The sequence below is a fragment of the Triturus cristatus genome, chromosome 3_1, assembly GCF_964204655.1.
Source record: "Triturus cristatus chromosome 3_1, aTriCri1.1, whole genome shotgun sequence".
NCBI classification, from domain to species: Eukaryota; Metazoa; Chordata; class Amphibia; order Caudata; family Salamandridae; genus Triturus; species Triturus cristatus.
Window position 1 is genome coordinate 877421100 of NC_140583.1, and position 20563 is coordinate 877441662.

A 20563-nucleotide genomic window follows, 5' to 3' on the forward strand; every position below is an offset into this window, starting at 1 on the left:
GAATTGTACTGGAACTTTGCCTTACTTGTGCTCAACTCGAGCATGACGTGTAACTGACGTGGGGCTAGAGGGAGAAAGGGACTTGACATTTAGCTCTACATGTGGAGACAAAAGTCTGGGGTTATGTCAACCTAATCCCAAATCATATCTAACATCCTATGTTTAAAGAACTATGTTATCCAAAAAGAAAGGTCTCTCGGAGTAGAACCTTATTCTATACTGACTATATTGACTGTGAGTGCGTGTACAAGCGTCTAAGTGTCTACACAATATGCGGGGGCAGAAATCGTCCATAGTAACAGGGCTATGAATTACTTGCATAAAGACAGAGAAGCCGGGCCTTTGCTCGGTAGCTGGCAGGATGTTTACTTAAACTACTAGACAGGAATGCATTGGGCAGGGAGCGGAGCAGATAATTTTGAAGGTGAAATACAGTTCTTGGCAGGCGACGGGCTGGATCAGGCACCGTTAGCCGCGCAGGGAGTGAGACAAAGTTCATGGTCACAGATGCAGGCTCAGACTGGAACTTTCAGAGGCAGAAGGCAGGAAAAGGCTTGATGACAGAATCAGGGCCTACTCGCCTGGACTGAAAAATGGGATAAATGAACCATATAAAGCCGGTGGCCTTTCGTACTTAGGAATGGAATATCCGGCCCATTCATGGCGGATCTGAAAGAGGACATGTTAACGGTGGACGCACATGTATTTGCGTCTTCATAACTGGAACTGGAGGGAACATACATGTACTTGTGATTTATACATGAAACCGTTGGGGTCCAAGATAGGGGACATAACTGATCATAAAAATCCATATTTCCACACTTTGATGAGGTTGTCTCTTAGGGGCATTTTCCATACACAGTCTTGGTATAGGGTGGAGATCAGCTTCATGGGGCCCATTAGGATGGAGCCCTTTGGGTGAGGAGTTGGGTCCGTGTTCTTAATGGGCCTGATTGGGTTTAAGAATAGCTTCCCTGCCACATCTATGAGTGTTAGCAGCTACCCCAGCCCTATTAATCCCAGCCTCCCTATTGGGATGATTTGGGAACATTGTACCCGGGATGGACCAAGGAGGGGACTTTGAAAACTATGACTCCATATCTTTTACATTCATAAGCACAGCCTTCATAATATTGGTGGTAGCCTGAAGTTACTTTATGGACCACTGTTAGACCTGGCACTATTGGCGTGGGTCTCCCCTGCATTTTTTGACTTTGCCTCCTGTGTGTTTGCTGTGTGTTGGATTTCGTTTTGCTGGTCTAGAAGCTTTGGACACTTTGTCGCTGCTGTTCAAGGCCAAAGTGAAAGTGCTCCCTTTGTATATTGTTGTGATGGATTGGTGTTTCCATGAATGGCTATTTGATTTACTAGTCAGTCCCTAGTACAGTGCACCTTGAGTGCCGAGGGCCTGTAAATGAAATGCTGTGGGTGGGCTTGCAGCACTGATTGTGCCACCCACAGAAACAGCCTGTACATATAACTCTGGCCTGCCATTGCAGAGCCTGTGTGCAGTCTGGTACTGCCATGTCGACTTGACAAGTGCACCCACTTGCCAGTCCCTAAACCTTCCCTTTTCTACATATTAGTCACCCCTAAGGTAGACCCAAGGAACCCCTGTGGGCATGGTTTAGTGTATGTAAAAGGTAGGACATGCCCTAGTGCGTGTTGCATGTCCTGTTAGTGAATTACTGCCAATTTTGTTTTTCAGTATTGCAAGGCTACCTAGTCCCATAGGACAGAATGGGGAGTTTGCTTATAATATCTTAGAAACATAACTGGCCCTGGGAACAAGGTAGAGAAATAAAGTTTAGAATGCCTGAACTCAGAATGTTAAAATACATCTTTTAGTGAGGGTGATTTTTACATTCTTTGTTTGAAAATACCACTTTTAGAAAGTAGGTATTTTCTTGCCTAACCATCCAGTGTGCCTCTGCTAGGTTTGTGTATTGCATGTCTGGGGCTACAGAGGGGCAGTGGCTCCATAAGTCTTATGAGTCCGACCTGGGCTGAATAGACCTGAGCTGCATTCAGATTAGGGGGAGGAGATTTCCTTTCACCTGAATGGGCCTGGTCTGCCTTCAGCAATGCTGTCTCCACCTGCTGCCATGATGCTGAACCAGTGAGGACAGAACAGGTTTTGGCTAGGTACAGACACTCTCTGCCTTCAGAGAACAAAGGATTTTTGTGTATAAAAAGAGAGGCCCAGACCCCAGACTTTTAGGTCACTGCTTGGAAATCAAGAGGATCCTTCGCCAAGGAGAAAAGCCGGAGAAACTGAGGAGAAATACTTGGCTACTTGCTGCTAAATAAAGGAGAAATGACTTTGCTGCTTGCTTTGTCCCCCTGCTTGAAGAGAAGATCTCCAAGGGCTTGAACTGAGCTTTCCCCCTTTTCTAAAGGTCTCAGGAACATCAAAGACCTCTCCGTCAACGAACTGCTGCTTGCACCGCATCCTGAGTTCACCGCACTCCGCAACACTTTGCTACACGCTGCAAGGCCGTCACTGACTCTGTCTCTGCCCGACCCAAACATCGCCCAGCTCCGTCGCCGCACCCTTACTTGCCAGCACCACAGCGAGCACTGTCTCACCCTTCAACACAAGCCCTGGTCTCACCGACTCCGTTATCGAGCCGATGCCTGCACCGCATCATGAGGACACCGCCTGCTGCAACGCTCCACTTCACAACGTGACCATGACATTCGCCCTGACCGACTCGCACCGCTGTGTTGGTCACAACAAGAAAGGTACTGTGTCTGAGTCTGTTGATGCTTTAGCTGGCCAGTATCGACGCGGTTGACTGGAATTGTTAGACTCTGTCGTATTCAGTATTGCGGTAGCCCCAGGAGGAGCTACCAAGTTGGAAGAACTGTGTTTTATTGAGTTTCCTGCAATTTAAAGGTTATTTTGTACAAGTTCTATTTTTCAAGAGTATTGTATGTTGGATTTTTATCATATTTGGTCTTGTTGGTTTAGATAAAAGATTTACAATTTTTCTAAACAGGTGTGGTGTCCATTTGTAGTGTTTTCACCGTATTACTGTATGTGTTCACAAATGCTTTACGCACTGCCTCGCGAAACGCTTGTCTGCTGGTGCCAAGCTACCAAGGGTGTGAGCAGGGGTTATTTTAGGAGTGTATCCCCATTACCCTGACTAGAAGCAAGGGTCCCTATTTGGACAAAGGTACCTACCTCTGCCAACTAGAGACCCCCATTTCTAACAGCCACCTATAATGATCGGGTATATTATCTGATAATTTCTGGCAGGCTGCAAACTCTGCCCCATATCTGGTGTATCATGGGTTGCTAATGGGGAAGAACAGTTTGAGCAAGGTATGGTTGGTTCTAGTGGAACATAGAGTTTTGCATGAATTGGAGCTTGAGGAGCCCTCACCTCACTGCCTCTGGGAATGGGTGCCTAATTTTCAGAGGTGGAATTTTTATTAGCCACAAGGGGTTTATTTTGGGACTCTTTGTCACAAATATCAAGTGTACCTTTGATTTCTGTTTAGCTAACTTTGCTGGGTTAGAGTTATCTGGACAAAGAATTTGCTCTACTTCCTCGATTAAGTTGTCAATTTCCTGGTGAGTACATTTGTTTGGTGCTAAGTCTGGGGCTTTCCTATTTGTAGGCTCCCATAAATGTTTTTCTCTGTTTTTCCTTTTCCCCATTATCTTTTCTGGCTATATCTCTTCTTTATCAACTCAGTGAAAAAGAGGATTCCTGAAATATAGAGAAAACAAAACAAACAATTTTGCAAAACCTTATCAACCCACTATAAGTCCCAAATAAACATATGAGCACAAGAGTGGGAGCACCAAATTAGTCTCTAGGATGTCCGAATAGTAAAATCAAATTCCAAAGTAAATTACTATACATGAGTGCACTGTTTGTCCTGGATACAAGGATCAATTAGGAGATGCCAGGTTATAAGAGCAAGGTCAGCCTGAACATATGGTTGTGCTCTCAAATCTTCCTGTAGGTAATTCTGAACAATATTAAAAGTTGGAGAAATGAGAAAAGTACCTTTTGGAAAGGGACATGTCAAAGAGGGGTGGCCCAGGTCAGCCTCTTCCATACTCTGACAGGTGCAGAAGGGCCGGCTCATGTCCCAGTCTTTGCCCGGGCAGTGCCTGGGCACTTCCCACACTTCAGGTCTGGGCAAAGCGCTATATAGCTCTGATGTGGATCGGCAGCAGGTGCGGGGAGGTGAAAGGGCCGCCTCCTTGGGCCCATGAGCTCCTGGGATCCTTCTTCCTGATGCAAACACTCCTACGCTTCGGGTCCAGACAATAAGTTATATAGCGCTGATGTAGAGCAGCAGCAGGTGCAGGCAGGTGAAAGGGTTGTCTCCTTGGGCCCACAGACTCCTGGTATGCCTAGTCCCGATGCAAACACTGTCTAATCAGTTTTAGCAGAGCTGCTGATATGGGACTGATTTTCATAAACTACAACATAAATGCTCACCACAAAATAGTAAAACAATTCCCTTTATTGTTTTATGGTTTAGGAAGGCTTAAAACCATGAAAGTTAAGCTGCATAATAATGAGGACCTCCGCCTTGTTGCTCATAAACACATTGCTTTTCATTTACAAGTTACTGTTGAAAAAGAACTTGAATCATTACTTTAGCATGATGTCATTGAGCGGTCTACTGGTCTCACGCCTTCAATTTTTCCCATAGTGGTAGTGCCTAAAAAGGACAGTGAAGGAACTGTATGCATATGCATTGACATGTGTCATTCAAACATGGCAATTAAATGAGAACAACATCCAGGTCCACACATTGCTGACATGATAACATAATTAAATGGTACAAAAGTCTTCTCTCCCTCGATTTGAATAAAGGTTATCATCACTTGAAACTCAAAGAAAATTGCAGGCACATTACAACCTTTTCTACACATGTTGGTCTGTATCGAAACAAAAGACTACGTTTTGGTGTGTCGCCAGCTGCATAACTTTTACATGCTGTCATTTGAAGTATCATACAGCTTGCCATGAATGCATTCAATTACATTGATGACATTGGTTGTCGGAACTACACAAAAAGAGCACGATAAAGGTCTCACAGAAGTATGTTGTTTACTGGAGGATGCAGGTTTGACTTTGAATGCAGATAAATATAAGTTCCACAAGACGAAGCTAAAATTCTTTTGCCATTGTTTTTTTTTACAGAGTTTTATATAGCACGAACTCAACCTGGATCGGGTATCAAAGCGCTTTACATAGCACCAGTTGAATTACATGAGGGCACATTTTTTTTTAATGTTAAGCAGGGGGAGATTAAGTGATTTGCCCAGAATCACAGGATGTTCAGCGTCATTGCTGAGACTCGAACCCAGTGCCCCGATTCAATTGCGACCGCCCTAGCTGTTAGGCCAACTCCATATCTTTTCTGATGGGAATATGACACCTGATCCTGCTAAAATACAAGTGCCCGGGATCCTAAAAGCCATACGTGGCCTCACATTCGGAAAGGCCCTAGGGAAGACAGATTGTCGACCGATTTTTATAAGACATTTGACCAGGATTTGGCCACTGTCCTGGTAAGGCTATTTAATTCCTTTAGTGAGACTGGTAGTTTGATCCTGACTATGACCATGGCTGAGGTTGTGGTGATCCCTAAGCCAGGCAAAGACCCACTGGATTGCGCATCATATCGCCCCATCTCTTTACTAAATGTGGACCTTAAGATCTTCATGAGCATCCTGGCAGCCGGACTGGCGACACATATGCAAGGTTTGATCGATCCCGACCAGTCGGGATTCATTCCAGAACGCAATTGCAGGGATGGGACACGTACTCGTACTCAGCGACCCGTGGTGCTACTTTCGATCGGCGTCGAGAAGGCATTCGACCGGGCACACTGGCCGTACTTGCAACAGGTTCTGCGTAGATTCGGAGCAAGAGACAGATTTTTGAGATGGGTGGACTGCATATATATGGACCCACAAGTGCAGAATAGGGGTCAACGGAGTGACCTCCCGACCATTTAGTATTAGAAGAGGTACCCATCAGGGCTGCCCCTTATCGCCCCTGCTCTTTGCTCTATATATGGAGCCATTTGCAGAAAGGATACGCCAACACCCGGCTATCTCTAGGATCAGAATGGGCGACTGGGAGCATAAAATCTCACTCTATGTGGATGATGTGGTCTTGTTTTTAACCCAACTGGCAACTTCATTAACTTCCATAATGGAGGAACTTGAATGCTTCAGTCGAGCCTCGGGCTTCAAGGTCAACATCCACAAAACAGGGGAAGAGGATATCGTCTGACGGCTAGAGCTGCCGACTTTAGTGCTGGAAACCAAGGTTGGAGCCTCGGAGTCGCGTCTCATCCTGTGATTCTGGGCAAATCACTTATTCTCCCCTTGCCTAAACCAAAAAAAAATTGCAAATGAATGTGTCCTCGTGTAACGTAACCGGTGCTCATGTAAAGCGCTCCAATACCTTCGGGTCGAGTTCGCGCTATATAAATCTGCCAAAATAAAACAAAAAACACAAGCGCTGAGTTTGACTCTCTCCAAGGTAGAGCAACAGACCTTGGCAGCAAAGTTCCCATTTTCGTGGGCGACTGAGGGCGTCCAGTACCTGGGCCTACAGTTATACCCCACCCTAGACAGGATAGACCAAGTGAGCTCTGCTACTCTCTTATCGGAGGTGAGAGGTGAACTCTCGAATTGGAAGAGGCATACCTTGTCTTGGCTGGGAGGATTGGCGGCCACTAAAATGACCATACTTCCACGCATGTTATATTATGTTATGTGGTTTTGTAGAGTGCACAGCTGCGCCAGCAAAGGGGCGTCCCGGCGCTGATTGCAGAAAACTGCATAGGCTCTGTCAGAAAAGAGGCCTACAACGGAGGGAAGAGGTACGTTTTAACTGCTTTGAGAAATGCCAGATAATTCTTCAAACTGCGGATGGAAATAGGATGAGTGTTCCAAAGATTGGCTGCCAAAGTACGGAAGGAACGCCCCCCGGCGCATACTCTCCTCACCCGAGGGATCACCGCCAAATGCAACCCCATTGACCGAAGTTGACGGGAAGGGATGTATGATGCAAGCAGGTTGGCCAGATGCTATACGTGATGCAGACACTGCCGCTACGACTGCCACCCACGATGCTTGCGCAGCTGCAACGCCTTATTGATAACTTCATCTGGGATGACAAGAAGGTGAGAATGGTCCGCCGCCTGACATATTTGAAACAGGAAGATGGGAGACTGGGTAGCCCACATTAGATGCATGCTCGAGTGGTACAAGTTGGAGTCAGAGAAGCATTGGTGCTTCGTAGACCGCTCGATAGCGGGTATGCATATCTGGAAGGTCCCATGGCTTCCCCGGTCCTGAGAACCACCCTGGGAGTGTGGGACAGGGTACAGGTGTCGTGCAGCCTCTCAAGCCCTATGTCTCCCCTGACTCCTTTTATTGGAAACCCGGACTTTCCCCCGGCAAGCACGGGTAATGGTTATCTCCACTGGCAGGAGGCCAATTGAAAACACGTCGGAGATCTGTTCGACGAGAAGGGAGTGATGGAATTTGCTAGCCTCATACAATGAGAAGAGGGTCTCCCTGTTTAAATTAAGGCCCTAGAGGAGGGAGAAAACAAAGAAATATCTAGTACGAACCTCTAAACCGGCCTGTATGATTCTTCAATAGATCTCTAAAGATTCTGCATTTCCCAATCAAAATTGTCAAAAATACATTCTATTTCATATTGTCACAGTATTTTTATAGAATCCAAACCACTAGAGTTTTATAAACAAAAAATGTTTTTTATTTATTTTTTCTTTTTTGTATTTTCAAGATTTACACATAATTTAAAGCAGGAAATAACGTTTGTCAGGTTTTACACTTATGATTTGTGATACAAACATTTTTACAAATTGAATATAAGTGAAAAAAGACATCCTAGACATCTACGATATAAAAAAGCATTTGCTATCCATTCATACTTGCATTCAAACAGAAAAAAGTAAAGAGGATAGTTTAAAGATAAAAGGGAAGCTAAAACTTTAAATTGGTCAGATTTCTCCAGTTGACAAAAAATGAAAGGATGTTAACTTTCAATGTCTCTGATGTTAGCAATCTCGCGGTCAACGCGCGTTTCAGTGGGAAACCACCTTCTTCAGGACCAACTGCCAGTATTAACGAATGAGATAGTTAAAAAGTATGTCTGGGTGTCTGTAAGGTAAACAAAAGGAATTGACATTGACAATTGATCGGGTAAACACTTAATTTCTTTTTTAAGGTTAAGGATTTTTTACTAAATTCAAATGGTTGCTATCATGCACTCTAGATGTAAAATCGTTGTAAGCACGGGAACATGCACATTGGGGTGAGATATGGGACAGCAGAAAAGACCCATTGGTGATTTGTGCATAGCATAAAAGTAAAGTGCCAAAGTGAGAATTCTGAATGTGGAGTCCCAAAGATAGATGTGCATAAACCAAAGAGTAATATATAGAGGGACTACCTATAAATTCATCAGGTGATATGTAAGTCTCCAGCCACGAAAATCATCTGTGTCATGAATAACAACTGATGAGTTTTTCTGGAATGGAAAGAGGGTTTAAAACTCAATTATAGACTTGATCTATAATGGCATTCAGGAGGCCTTTTTTCACTTATATTCAATTTGTAAAAATGTTTGTATCACAAATCATAAGTGTAAAACCTGACAAACGTTATTTCCTGCTTTAAATTATGTGTAAATCTTGAAAATACAAAAAAGAAAAAATAAATAAAAAACATTTTTTGTTTATAAAACTCTAGTGGTTTGGATTCTATAAAAATACTGTGACAATATGAAATAGAATGTATTTTTGACAATTTTGAAATGCAGAATCTTTAGAGATCTATTGAAGAATCATACAGGCCGGTTTAGAGGTTCGTACTAGATATTTGCTAGCCTCATCACAGGCTTAGGGATCTCTCGGAATGCATACTGGCAATATTTGGCCCTTTGCCACTGGGTGACCCAGCCACAGGTGCGCCCCCATGCAGGTTGTCCCCTTACCAAATTTGTCCGGTGGTACATTACAAGAACATCCGATAAGAAACTACTGTCAGACATATACTCTTTTCTAAATACTCCTCAGCAGCATAGTAAGTCCCCGGCGCAGCGTAGATGGTAGGTGGGATTGGAGTATGAGTTCTCCCCCAAGGAATGTCAAGACATCATATATAGAGCTAGAGCTTCCTTCTGCAGTACAGCGGGTAAAGAAATGTTTTTGAGAATTGCGCATTATTGGTATTAAATGCTAGAGAGGCTAGCCAGATAGAAACCAGGAGAGAATGGGAAGTGTTGGTGCCAATGTGGCCATGTTGGCACTCTTACACATATTCTATGTTCATGTCCAAAGATCCAAAGCTACTGGGATGCAATCCTCCCAAAGATAGATAGCATATACCACACTGACCTACCTAAACTCCCCACCTTCATATTACTAAGGCTCCCCAGTGCCTTGATGTACCCTCTCAGATCTTGCCATGGCAGAGCAATTACCCTAGCTCTGGCAGCAGCCAAGCAGGTGCTGCTGGCTAGGTGGGGAACTGAGAAGATACCTTCCCGACTAAACTGGTTAGATAGACTATGGGAAACACTGGGGATGGAGAAGATTACCGCCGGCCTCACACGTTCTCTCCCTAAGTTTGATAAAACATGGGGCACCACCGTAGAAATTTTGTCCACCGAATTCATATAGCTCACATGCCTTAGATATCTCTGAGTGCTCCAGCTTACTAAAGCTCCTCCCCCCACGGACTAATGAAGATGGCTGAACCTGGCTACCCCAGACGACCACATGGTGTCCGCACTATCCACAGTACACAACCCAGAGATGGTCGGCCTATCTCCCTCCCCTTATTTCCTCTATTTCTCTTTCTCTATATTCTGTATTCCAATAAATGTGACTGAACCCCACCGGCGGTAAATGTAGGTGGCGGCTATTGTTAAGCTTGTCTTTATAAAAATAATAACAGATTTAAACCATAAAATACAAGCGCTGTCAAATGCTGCTCCCCGACAAGATGTTTCTGTTCTGCATTCATTTCTTGCCGTAGCCAACTACTGACGTTACAATCACATGTTTGCCAAGCAAGGCAAAACGCTACTGAGGAAATTGAAAATCACAAACAATACTATGATAAAACCCTGACCTGAACACACCTAAGAGTATAACCTCAGAAAGAAAGTACTCACATAAATCCATGATCTGAAGCGGGCTTTGGCACATCTCCTTACCTCCTGTCTGTCATAAAGCATTCAGAAGCCAAACCAGATACAATTTTAAGTGAATGTTTAAATAGAAGAGTAGGCAAAAATGCCTCCTGCCATTACTGCAGTACCAAAAACCAGATAAGAGAATCAAACACAGCACACAAAAACACTAATCATGAGAAATAAATGTCTGCAGGACACATGCACTCACAAAAGCAGATGTCATTGATAGCCTAGCAACATATAAGAGAGAACTTTGGGAAGAATTAAGTGGCAATATAAACCAGAGTTTGCATGACTTCAGATCTGACCTGGGTGCTAAGATTGAGGATTGATTTAGAAACCAGGTGGGAAGCTTGGAGGCCTACCTTGAAGAGAACAACAGTTGACTCACTCTCAGAAAGACACAGAGCTCGTGAGAGCTAAAGAGCTTGAAAACAGGTCACAAAGAGACCACCTGAAAATCATAGGATTGGAATGAGAACAGTGATGGGCCCGGTCAGAGGAGCTTTGTTATGCACCTGTTTTCATCTTTACTTCGACAACATCAAGATGAGGTTTATTTTGATAAAATTCATTGAGTGTGCCCGAGATACTGCATAACTTCCTGTGACTGAGAGATGTATTGGCAAAAATCTGCTAATTTTAGGAATAAGAGGAGGTACCCTAAGCTGCCCGAACAAAGGGGGAAATGTTGTTTCAAGACTTTATATTAACAGGGTTTCAGGATATATTTCATATTACACTGCAGCGATTAAGTAATAAACTCTTGTAACGAAAAAATAATATATAAATGGACATACACTTTTAGAAGACAAGAAGCAGCAAAACTGCACAGTATTGGCCTAAGTGCAGATGAAGATAAGGACCCAAAGAGTAAAGGCCGAGAAAAACCAGTGCCTCAGAGACTGCATGAGTCTGTACAACAGTAGGGAAAGTCTTGGACTTTGGAGGAGTTAAATATACTATTCCCACTGCAGTCTGTACAACAGTGGGGAAAACATTGGGCTTCGGAGGGGTAAGATTTACAATTCCCACTCCAGTCTGTGCTACAGTAGGGAAAAAATAGGACTTCAGAAGGGTTAAATTTACTATTCCAACTACAGCCCGTGCAACAGCAGGGAAAGTTCTTCACTTCAAGCACATTACCTATTGGAATTAACCCTAATAATTTATATAATGAAAAATAAAAAACTCTTAATATAGACAATAATGATTTACACAAATATATATATATATATATATATATATATATATATATATATATATATATATATATATATATATATATATATATTCACTGAAAAAACCATAGGTTTCACACATGTTATAGTTAGCTGGACATTTTATTGATAAAAAACCAATGAAATTCCCCCGTTATAGTTAGTGCAGGCAACTATAACTCACGCGACCGCAATCCTCTGCTGATGCTAATACTGTATTTAGACACTTATTTGCCCATGTCTTCTTCCATTAAATTTTAGCTATACATGTATTACAAATATTTTTTTTTCATAAAGACACATATGTCATCAGCAGAAGATTGCGGTCGCGTGAGTTATAGTTGCCTGCACTAACTATAACGGGGGAATTTCATTGGTTTTTTATCAATAAAATGTCCAGCTAACTATAACATGTGTGAAACCTATGGTTTTTTGAGTGAATTTGCAAGGTTTTTTAAATGCTAATTCCTAACTATAACGTGTGTGAAACCTATGTTTTTTTCAGTGAATTTGTACGGTTTTTTAAATGCTAAGTTACTTTACGCCATTCGTGGCGTGCGCGCCCAGTTAACGCAGTTCGTTCCGTGCTTCGCGCACCGTGCGCCCACTTTACGCAGTTAGTGCCGTGCACGCACGGTGGTCACGCGGTGCGCTGCGTGCACCGCGTGCCCACGTTATGCGGGATGGGCCATGTACGCACGATGCGCTTCGCGCACCGTGCGCACATGGGGGACATATTATGCGCATCTTTGTGAAATTTATTTTTTGTTTATTTCTTACCTGTAATAAGCCATGCACAAATGGTGCCCTTCTGGCACCATTTGCACACGGGGTGGGGAGGGTGTGGATAATTTTTTTTAAAAAATTTTTTTACCGTACGCGTACGGTAAGCGTAATCGGCGATTTTCCGAAGAAAAAAAATGTTTTTTTTTTTGGGCTTGGGGGTTGTTTGGGGACCCCTATATCAATGCTGGATGGTTAGGATCTCAAGAAACTGCCTCTTTAGACATTTTTTGGCATCGTTTTTGCTGCCCAACTCAGAGAGCGAGAGAGAAAATGGCGGCCGCCGCTTCCTGGTTTCGACCGATTCGAATGTTTACTAAGATCTAACAGCCAATCAAAATCGCGCTCGCGCACGCCACCGTACGCGTACGGTAAGCGCACCGTAAGCTGGCTCAGATATATATATTGATTTAAAGGCTATTTTCTCTGAATCTACTGAACAGATTTACACCAAACCTACAAAAGGCACTTCCTTGACCTGAGGACTACCTCTCTGCCAAATTTCAAGTAATTCTGTTCAGCCGTTCGGGCTGTAGCTGTGTCTAAAGGTCCTATGGAAAAATGCATGGGAAAAACGCGTTTTGGGACCCCCCTTTTATCTCAGCCCCCGCTTGACGAATCCCCCCGAGACTTTCAGGGTAGGAGCGGAGCGTAGCGCCCCACCTATTTTGAAAAATTCGCGAGGATTCGTCGACCGGCGCCAAAGTTATTCAAAATAGAATGTTGCGGATTTCCTATGGAAACGTGGTCCTAACTATAACTACCTACTGGCGACCGCCAGTAGGTAATATATATATATATATATATATATATATATATATATATTCACTTAAAAAACCATAGGTTTCACACATGTTATAGTTAGGTGGATATTTCACTTGTAAAAAACCAATGAAATTACCCCGTTATAGTTAGATCAGATAACTATAACTCGCGTGACCGCAATCCACTGTTGATGACGTCACATATTACATCACTCATGACATGGTCAGTGGCATCACTCATGACATCACTGATGACATCATCCTTGTGATAGAGTGGCGGCCGCGCGAGTTATAGTTATCTGATCTAACTATAACGGGGGAATTTCATTGGTTTTTTACGAGTGAAATATCCACCTAACTATAACATGTGTGAAACCTATGGTTTTTTAAGTGAATTTGCAAGGTTTTTTAAATGCTAATTCCTAACTATAATGTGTGTGAAACCTATGGTTTTTTCAGTGAATTTGTACGGTTTTTTAAATGCTAAGTTATGTATGTATTATTATTTTTTTTATATATATTTATTTTATAATAAACTACGTATAAAAAAAAAAAAAAATTTTTTTTTTTTGGGTTTTTCACCGTGCGCGCACGGTGCGCGCACCCCCGCGATTTTTTTAAAAAAAAATTAAAATGTTTTTTTCTGCCTTCGGGGTCCTTCAGGGACCCCCTGACAAAGGCTAGGGGGTCAGGAACTCTCTACCCTGCCCCCTTTTCACGTTCGCTACCTTCCTTTTTCACTCTCGCACTGAAAACAAACAAAATGGCGGCCGACACTTCCTGATTTCGACCGATTTGAACGTTGACTAACATGTAACCACCAATCAGAATTACGCTCGCGCACGTTAGGGTGCTCCCACGGTGCGCGCACGGTGCTCGCACGGTGCGCGGCTATAGATATGTATGTGCTTTTAACTGCAATTTTCTCAGGAACTACTGAACAGATTGACTCCATATATGCAAAAGGCACATCCCTGAGCTGAGGACTACCTCTCTGCCAAATTTCAAGTAATTCTGTTCAGCCGTTCGGGCTGTACCTTTGACTAAAGGTCCCTATGGAAAATTGCATGGGGAAAACGCGTTTTGGGAACCCCCTTTTTTCTCAGCCCCCGCTTGACGAATCCCCCAAGACTTTCAGGGTAGGAGCGGAGCAGAGCACCCCACCTATTTTGAAAATTTCACGAGGATTCGTCAACCGGCGCCAAAGTTATTCCAAATAGAATGTTGCGGATTTCCTATGGAAACACGGTCCTAACTATAACTATCTACTGGCGACCGCCAGTAGATAATATTACTGCTCCAAAACACAGGTGCATTCTCAGGCGGGTACTTCTCAGTGCGGGGGTGTACCCGCATATCTATTACCGCTGCAACTCCCCTTCTCTCATTAGATTTCTCTGGAGAAAGACAGCACTTGCGGGGGGCCGTTTCCGTAATTTTATTAACAGGAAACTTCACACGCTCACAAAACAAAAACAACGCGTTTCGGTAACAACATTTTTCTATGTTAGAAAAAGGTTGTTACCGAAACGCGTTGTTTTTGTTTTGTGAGCGTGTGAAGTTTCCTGTTAATAAAATTACGGAAACGGCCCCCCGCGAGTGCTGTCTTTCTCCAGAGAAATCTAATGAGAGAAGGGGAGTTGCAGCGGTAATATATATATATATATATATATATATATATATATATATATATATATATACATATATATATATATATATATATATATATATATAAAAAAACTGTCAAACCATGTACATAATAAACAATGTATTAATTATCAAACAAAAATAATGATTATTTAATTATGAGTTCATTAATGTCCCACCCTATACCCATACAAACATAGCAGCCCACTCTTAAAATATAATTAAGACAAATAAGTATAACATAATTTACATCATTAATAATCAATAAATAATTAATTAACAATGAATAGTTAATTGTTATTTAATTATTATATTTAATTATTACTTAATAAACTTCCCGCCCTATACCCCATAAAAACCCAGCAGCCCACACCTAAAATATAACTAAACTATATAATTACTACACAATATAAATACTTATTAATCAACTAAAATATTAATAAACATAATTAACTAATTATATTTAATGGTTACTCAATTAGCTTCTCACCCTATATCCCTACAAACCTACCAACATACACCTAAAATAAAACTAAAATAAATCTCTATGACATAAGTTACAATTTTAATATCAATCACATACTTACTTAAAATGTATTAATTAATTAAGAATTAATTAATTTTTACTTAATTAACTTCCCACACTATCCTTTTACAAATTCAGCAACCTGCTACAACACTATAAATTACTGTTAGCAATTTAATAAAAAATCTAAATCACTCAAAAATACAAACTATATTCGAAATAATTCATAACAATTATACAAACAATAATAACAAATACATTTATATCTGCAGTAAAACACAGTAAACTAATTTAAAAAAATGATATTTTGACAACTATATTTTTGAAAATTATATTAAAAACAAAGATATTCTTAACAATATTACTTACCTAAAAAATATATTCTTGGCAACGATATTTCTGTGTCAAGATATTTTTGTATCACAATGTTCTTCTTCCAAAAGCTCTTACTCCCAGTATTAAAAACTTGATTTTTTGTCCAAAAACTTATGATGCCTTCAAAGTCTCCATATGATTTAAGGAAAGCAATAGAAAGGGAGAAATGTGTAACACTATTCACTTAACATCTTCTGGTTTAAATCAGCAAGAGGGTCCTCTATGGCATCACTCATAAAGTGAAAAAACTTTGAAAATCGAATCAAATGGGGACTCAAACGGATGTTAGAATTTAATGGAGAAACAAAGGTAGTACTGAAAGTAGTAAAACACACAAGACGATGGACGGAATGTTGCACATTGGCAAAACATTCACCCCCAGTCACAGATCTGGGTTTAATCCATCGTTATTTTGGTCACCACGCCACTCCAGTTCAGACATGGCCATAACCAAATCAGTCTTGACCCTGTGCCTCATGGGAACAGTCCAGCCCGAACTGCCAAGCCATGTCTTCCCTGGACCGGAATCAAGCATCCAAGGGCCGGTTTCGGAGTTTCACCACTCTTCAGTGAGGATAGCTTGACTCCAGTGGCTTACTGAGCACGGGACCCACGTCTGGGCATACCCTTCCCACATAGGGCGAACAGCAAAACACACAAGACGATGGACGGAATGTTAAACATTGGCAAAACATTCACCCCCAGTCACAGATCTGGGTTTAATCCATCGCTATTTTGCTCACCACGTCACCCCAGTTCAGACATGGCCGTATGCAAATCAGTCTTGACCCTGTGCCTCATGGGAGCAGTCCAGTCCGAACTGCCAAGCCATGTCTTCCCTGGACCGGAATCAAGCATCCTAGGACCGGTTTCAGAGTTTCAGCCCTCTTCAGCCAGGATAGCTTGACTCCAGTGGCGTACTGAGCACGGGACCCACGTCTGGGCATACCCTTCCCACATAGGGCGAACAGCAAAACACACAAGACGATGGACGGAATGTTGCACATTGGCACAACATTCACCCCCAGTCACAGATCTGGGTTTAATCCATCGTTATTTTGCTCACCGCGCCACCCCGTCCATCATCCCCTTTCGGTTTTGCTTTGTTCGCCCTAAGTTGGCAGGGTATGCCCAGACATGGGTCCCTTGCTCACTTTGCCACTGGATTCAAGATAGCCTGGCTGATGAGGGTTATGAACCCGAAAGCGGTCCCAGGATGCTTGTTTCCTGTCCAGGGAAGACCTGGCTTGGCAGTTCGGGCTGGACTTTTCCCATGAGGCACAGGGTCAGACTGATTTGCATATGGCCATGTCTGAACTGGGGTGGCGGAGTGAGCTAAAAAATGATGATGGATTAAACCCAGATCAGTTGACTGGGGGTGAGTGCTTGCAATGTTCAACACTCCGTCCATCATCCCCTTTGGTTTTGCTTTGTTCGCCCTAAGTTGGCAGGGTATGCCCAGACATGGGTCCCTTGCTCACTTTGCCACTGGATTCAAGATAGCCTGGCTTATGAGGGTTATGAACCCGAAACCGCTCACAGGATGCTTGTTTCAGGTCCAGGGAAGACATGGCTTGGCAGTTCGGGCTGGACTTTTCCCATGAGGCACAAGGTCAGACTGATTTGCATATGGCCATGTCTGAAGTGGGGTGGCGGAGTGAGCTAAAAAATGATGATGGATTAAACCCAGATCAGTTGACTTGGGGTGAGTGCTTGCAATGTTCAACACTCTGCCCATCATCCCCTTTGGTTTTGCTTTGTTCGCCCTAAGTTGGCAGGGTATGTCCAGACGTGGGTCCCTTGCTCACTTTGCCACTGGATTCAAGACAGCCTGGCTGTTGAGGTTTATGAACCCGGAACCGGTCCCAGGATGCTTGTTTCCTGTCCAGGGAAGACATGGCTTGGCAGTTCGGGCTGGACTTTTCCCATGAGGCACAGGGTCAGACTGATTTGCATATGGCCATGTCTGAACTGGGGTGGCAGAGTGAGCTAAAAAATGATGATGGATTAAACCCAGATCAGTTGACTGGGGGTGAGTGCTTGCAATGTTCAACACTCCGTCCATCATCCCCTTTGGTTTTGCTTTGTTCGTCCTAAGTTGGCAGGGTATGCCCAGACGTGGGTCCCTTGCTCACTTTGCCACTGGATTCAAGATAGCCTGGCTGATGAGGGTTATGAACCCGAAACCGGTCCCAGGATGCTTGTTTCCTGTCCAGGGAAGACATGGTTTGGCAGTTCGGGCTGGACTTTTCCCATGAGGCACAGGGTCAGACTGATTTGCATATGGCCATGTCTGAACTGGGGTGGCGGAGTGAGCTAAAAAATGATGATGGATTAAACCCAGATCAGTTGACTGGGGGTGAGTGCTTGCAATGTTCAACACTCCGTCCATCATCCCCTTTGGTTTTGCTTAGTACTGAGAGAAGTCCCAAACTCCACGGTTGTAACATATTTTGAATGCCATTACAACGACTGCGTTGTTATTTTGCATACCGTTACAACGCAAGTCAAAACCATGACTTGCTTTTAGGGGGCGCTGGATGTTGGAATAGTATAATTTACTATTCCAACTCCAGTCTGTGCGGACACTAGGGAAGGTGTTGAATTTTAAATCCAACACCTTCTGCCCCCTAACGCAAGTCGTTGTTTCGACTTGCGTTGTAACGGTATGCAAAATAACAACACAGTCATTGTAACAACTGCATTGTTATGGCATGCGTTGTAAACGCATGCAAAAAAAAAGGCTTATATTCAAAATATGTTACAACCGTGGAGTTTGGGACTCTGTTTACCCATATTTTAGTATGTAGCTCTTGATTATTGAGAATGGGAGCTTTGTCTTGGCAGAAGACTGAGATAATATCTGGTGACTCTAGAATTCTACAAATTCTTTTTTCAACATATTGAGATTTTGAAACTTTATTTTTTTTAATATTATATCTGTGTGCCAATTAAGGTTTGATCCGAGTGAAAATCTGGTTAGAACTAACTAAAATACCTTTCAGGACTTTGAAAATTATTATTGCATGTTTATGCTTCTAACCACCACAATGTAAGTAAAATAAAGACTAAGCCTAGGATGAACTGTGACAATAAATATACAATATATACGTTTTAGATCAGGTGTATAACAACTCCTTTATAACCTGAAATGTGTTGATAAGTGACAAACTGCGAAATATATTTAAAAAAAATTATAGTTAATGAGGATGAATAGCTTTATTTAAAGGGCTGAAAAGAGCTTTCCTGAACTCCATAATTACTAACTAGATCAATGTTGTCCAATACATTCATGTTTTGATGATAAAGAGAAATAACTTATTGACTTCTATTAGAATTCCATGAGAACTTTAATATCTTACGTGCCAATAGAGAAACAGCGGTTACCACACGGGTGTTACCACGCAGGTAGGTAACAACACGGTCATTACAACGACCGCATTGTTACCATGCGTGGCTTTACATCGCAAGTCGTTTCTACGACTTGCGCTAGGTAGAGTGCAACACCAGGGAATGTGTTGGATTTTAAATTCAACACATTCCCTGCTGTTGGGCTAACTGGATTAGGAATAGTAATTTATACTATTCTTAAGTCCAGCGTGCCGTCTAGCACAAGTCGTAGAAACAACTTGTGATGTAAAGCCATGCGTGGTAACAACGCGGTCATTGTAACGACTGCGTTGTTACCTACCATTATATCATCACATATTCGTGCCAATATAATGCTGACTGAGTGATCTAATTTATAAGTAATTGTTTTGGCATTTGTGTTCTCCTTAGGCTGTGGCAAAGCTCACAGGTAAAGAATTAGAGGCATATGCCAAAGCTGGAGCTGTTGCTGATGAAGTTCTTTCAGCCATCAGAACTGTAGCTGCTTTTGGAGGGGAAAATAAGGAAGTTAAAAGGTATGTGATTGCAAAATATCTTTGTATTATTATATGACAGGGGAAAGAAGTGTTGTACGGAACACAATAATACAAATAATGAGTGTAGTGTTATTAACTGATCACTGTTGATGACAACTGCCACCTTTAAGACAATTTTTCCTCTTTGTTTTTGGATGGGTTTGTGGGTGTTCTTTTCAATTATATTTATTGCTTATTTTAGTATGAGTAGGAGGAAGTTACATTTGCAGAGACAGTCAACAACAGAGATATTTCCCATTTGCTGCACTTTATGTTGGAGATGATGTTGATTTTCATTATGATTTTGGAAATAATCTGTTGAAGAGTACCTATAAGTGATTAAACTTGGCTTCTTTTGCAGAATCTACAAGAATCTGGTTCAGACGTGAATAATGTTGCCCTATGGTGGCTTGAAATTAATTGTGCAATCCTTTAAATACATTATTAGTTTTTGCCTCCCCAACTAAACTTCTCTGGTTGAAGTTCCACCATGCCATTGACAGTTTGGTGTATGCTTGTTCCCTGACCTATTAGCTTTGTCTTCCTAGGTATCCTCAAAATAATCTAGTAAGGGAGACAGACCTCCTTCAAGCTGATTATAGAAGCATCATTGTCTCAGTTGTTCTTAGTGATCAAACACTGAGTTTGGGTTAAAAAAGTAAAGGAAGTCAGTTTTAAATCTCTTGTTGGACCTTGCTGCTAGTCTGGATGTTTTGCAACATGGCTTGCATAAAAATGAAAAACAAAGCCTTGAATGTGTGCACTTTGGTACAGTTTGGGAATTGTGTTTAACATAGGCAGTTCACATTCAGTTGCATTTGTGATTTGGTAGAATTTTGTGTTTTTTTGATTGATGTCAAGATTTCAGAATATGATGACATTCATTTATTGGATACAATGGTGTAGTTCAACATAGTGTTGTTGTTTTGGTACTTTCCATGAAGATCTATTACCATCACTGGGCTGTATATTTCAGCTTGAACATAGTGCAAACATTTGAATAATTTTTTCCATGATGTTTGTTATCTTCTATAATATTTATTTATTCGGGTTTATAGATATCGTCAGACAAAATCTACAATCCGAATAGATACATGTTTAGAGTAGCAATCATCAC

General features: G+C 42.1%; 1 protein-coding gene across 2 annotated transcripts in view; it reads left to right on the plus strand.

The window, feature by feature from the left end:
* Positions 1-20563, plus strand: part of ABCB11 (ATP binding cassette subfamily B member 11) — a 431988-nt gene that overhangs the window by 212787 nt on the left and 198638 nt on the right. For both annotated transcript variants that reach the window (XM_085645365.1, XM_085645366.1), the window contains exon 10: positions 19322-19446. In XM_085645365.1, the coding sequence (XP_085501491.1) occupies positions 19322-19446 (125 nt within the window). The remainder of the gene's footprint in view (positions 1-19321; positions 19447-20563) is intronic.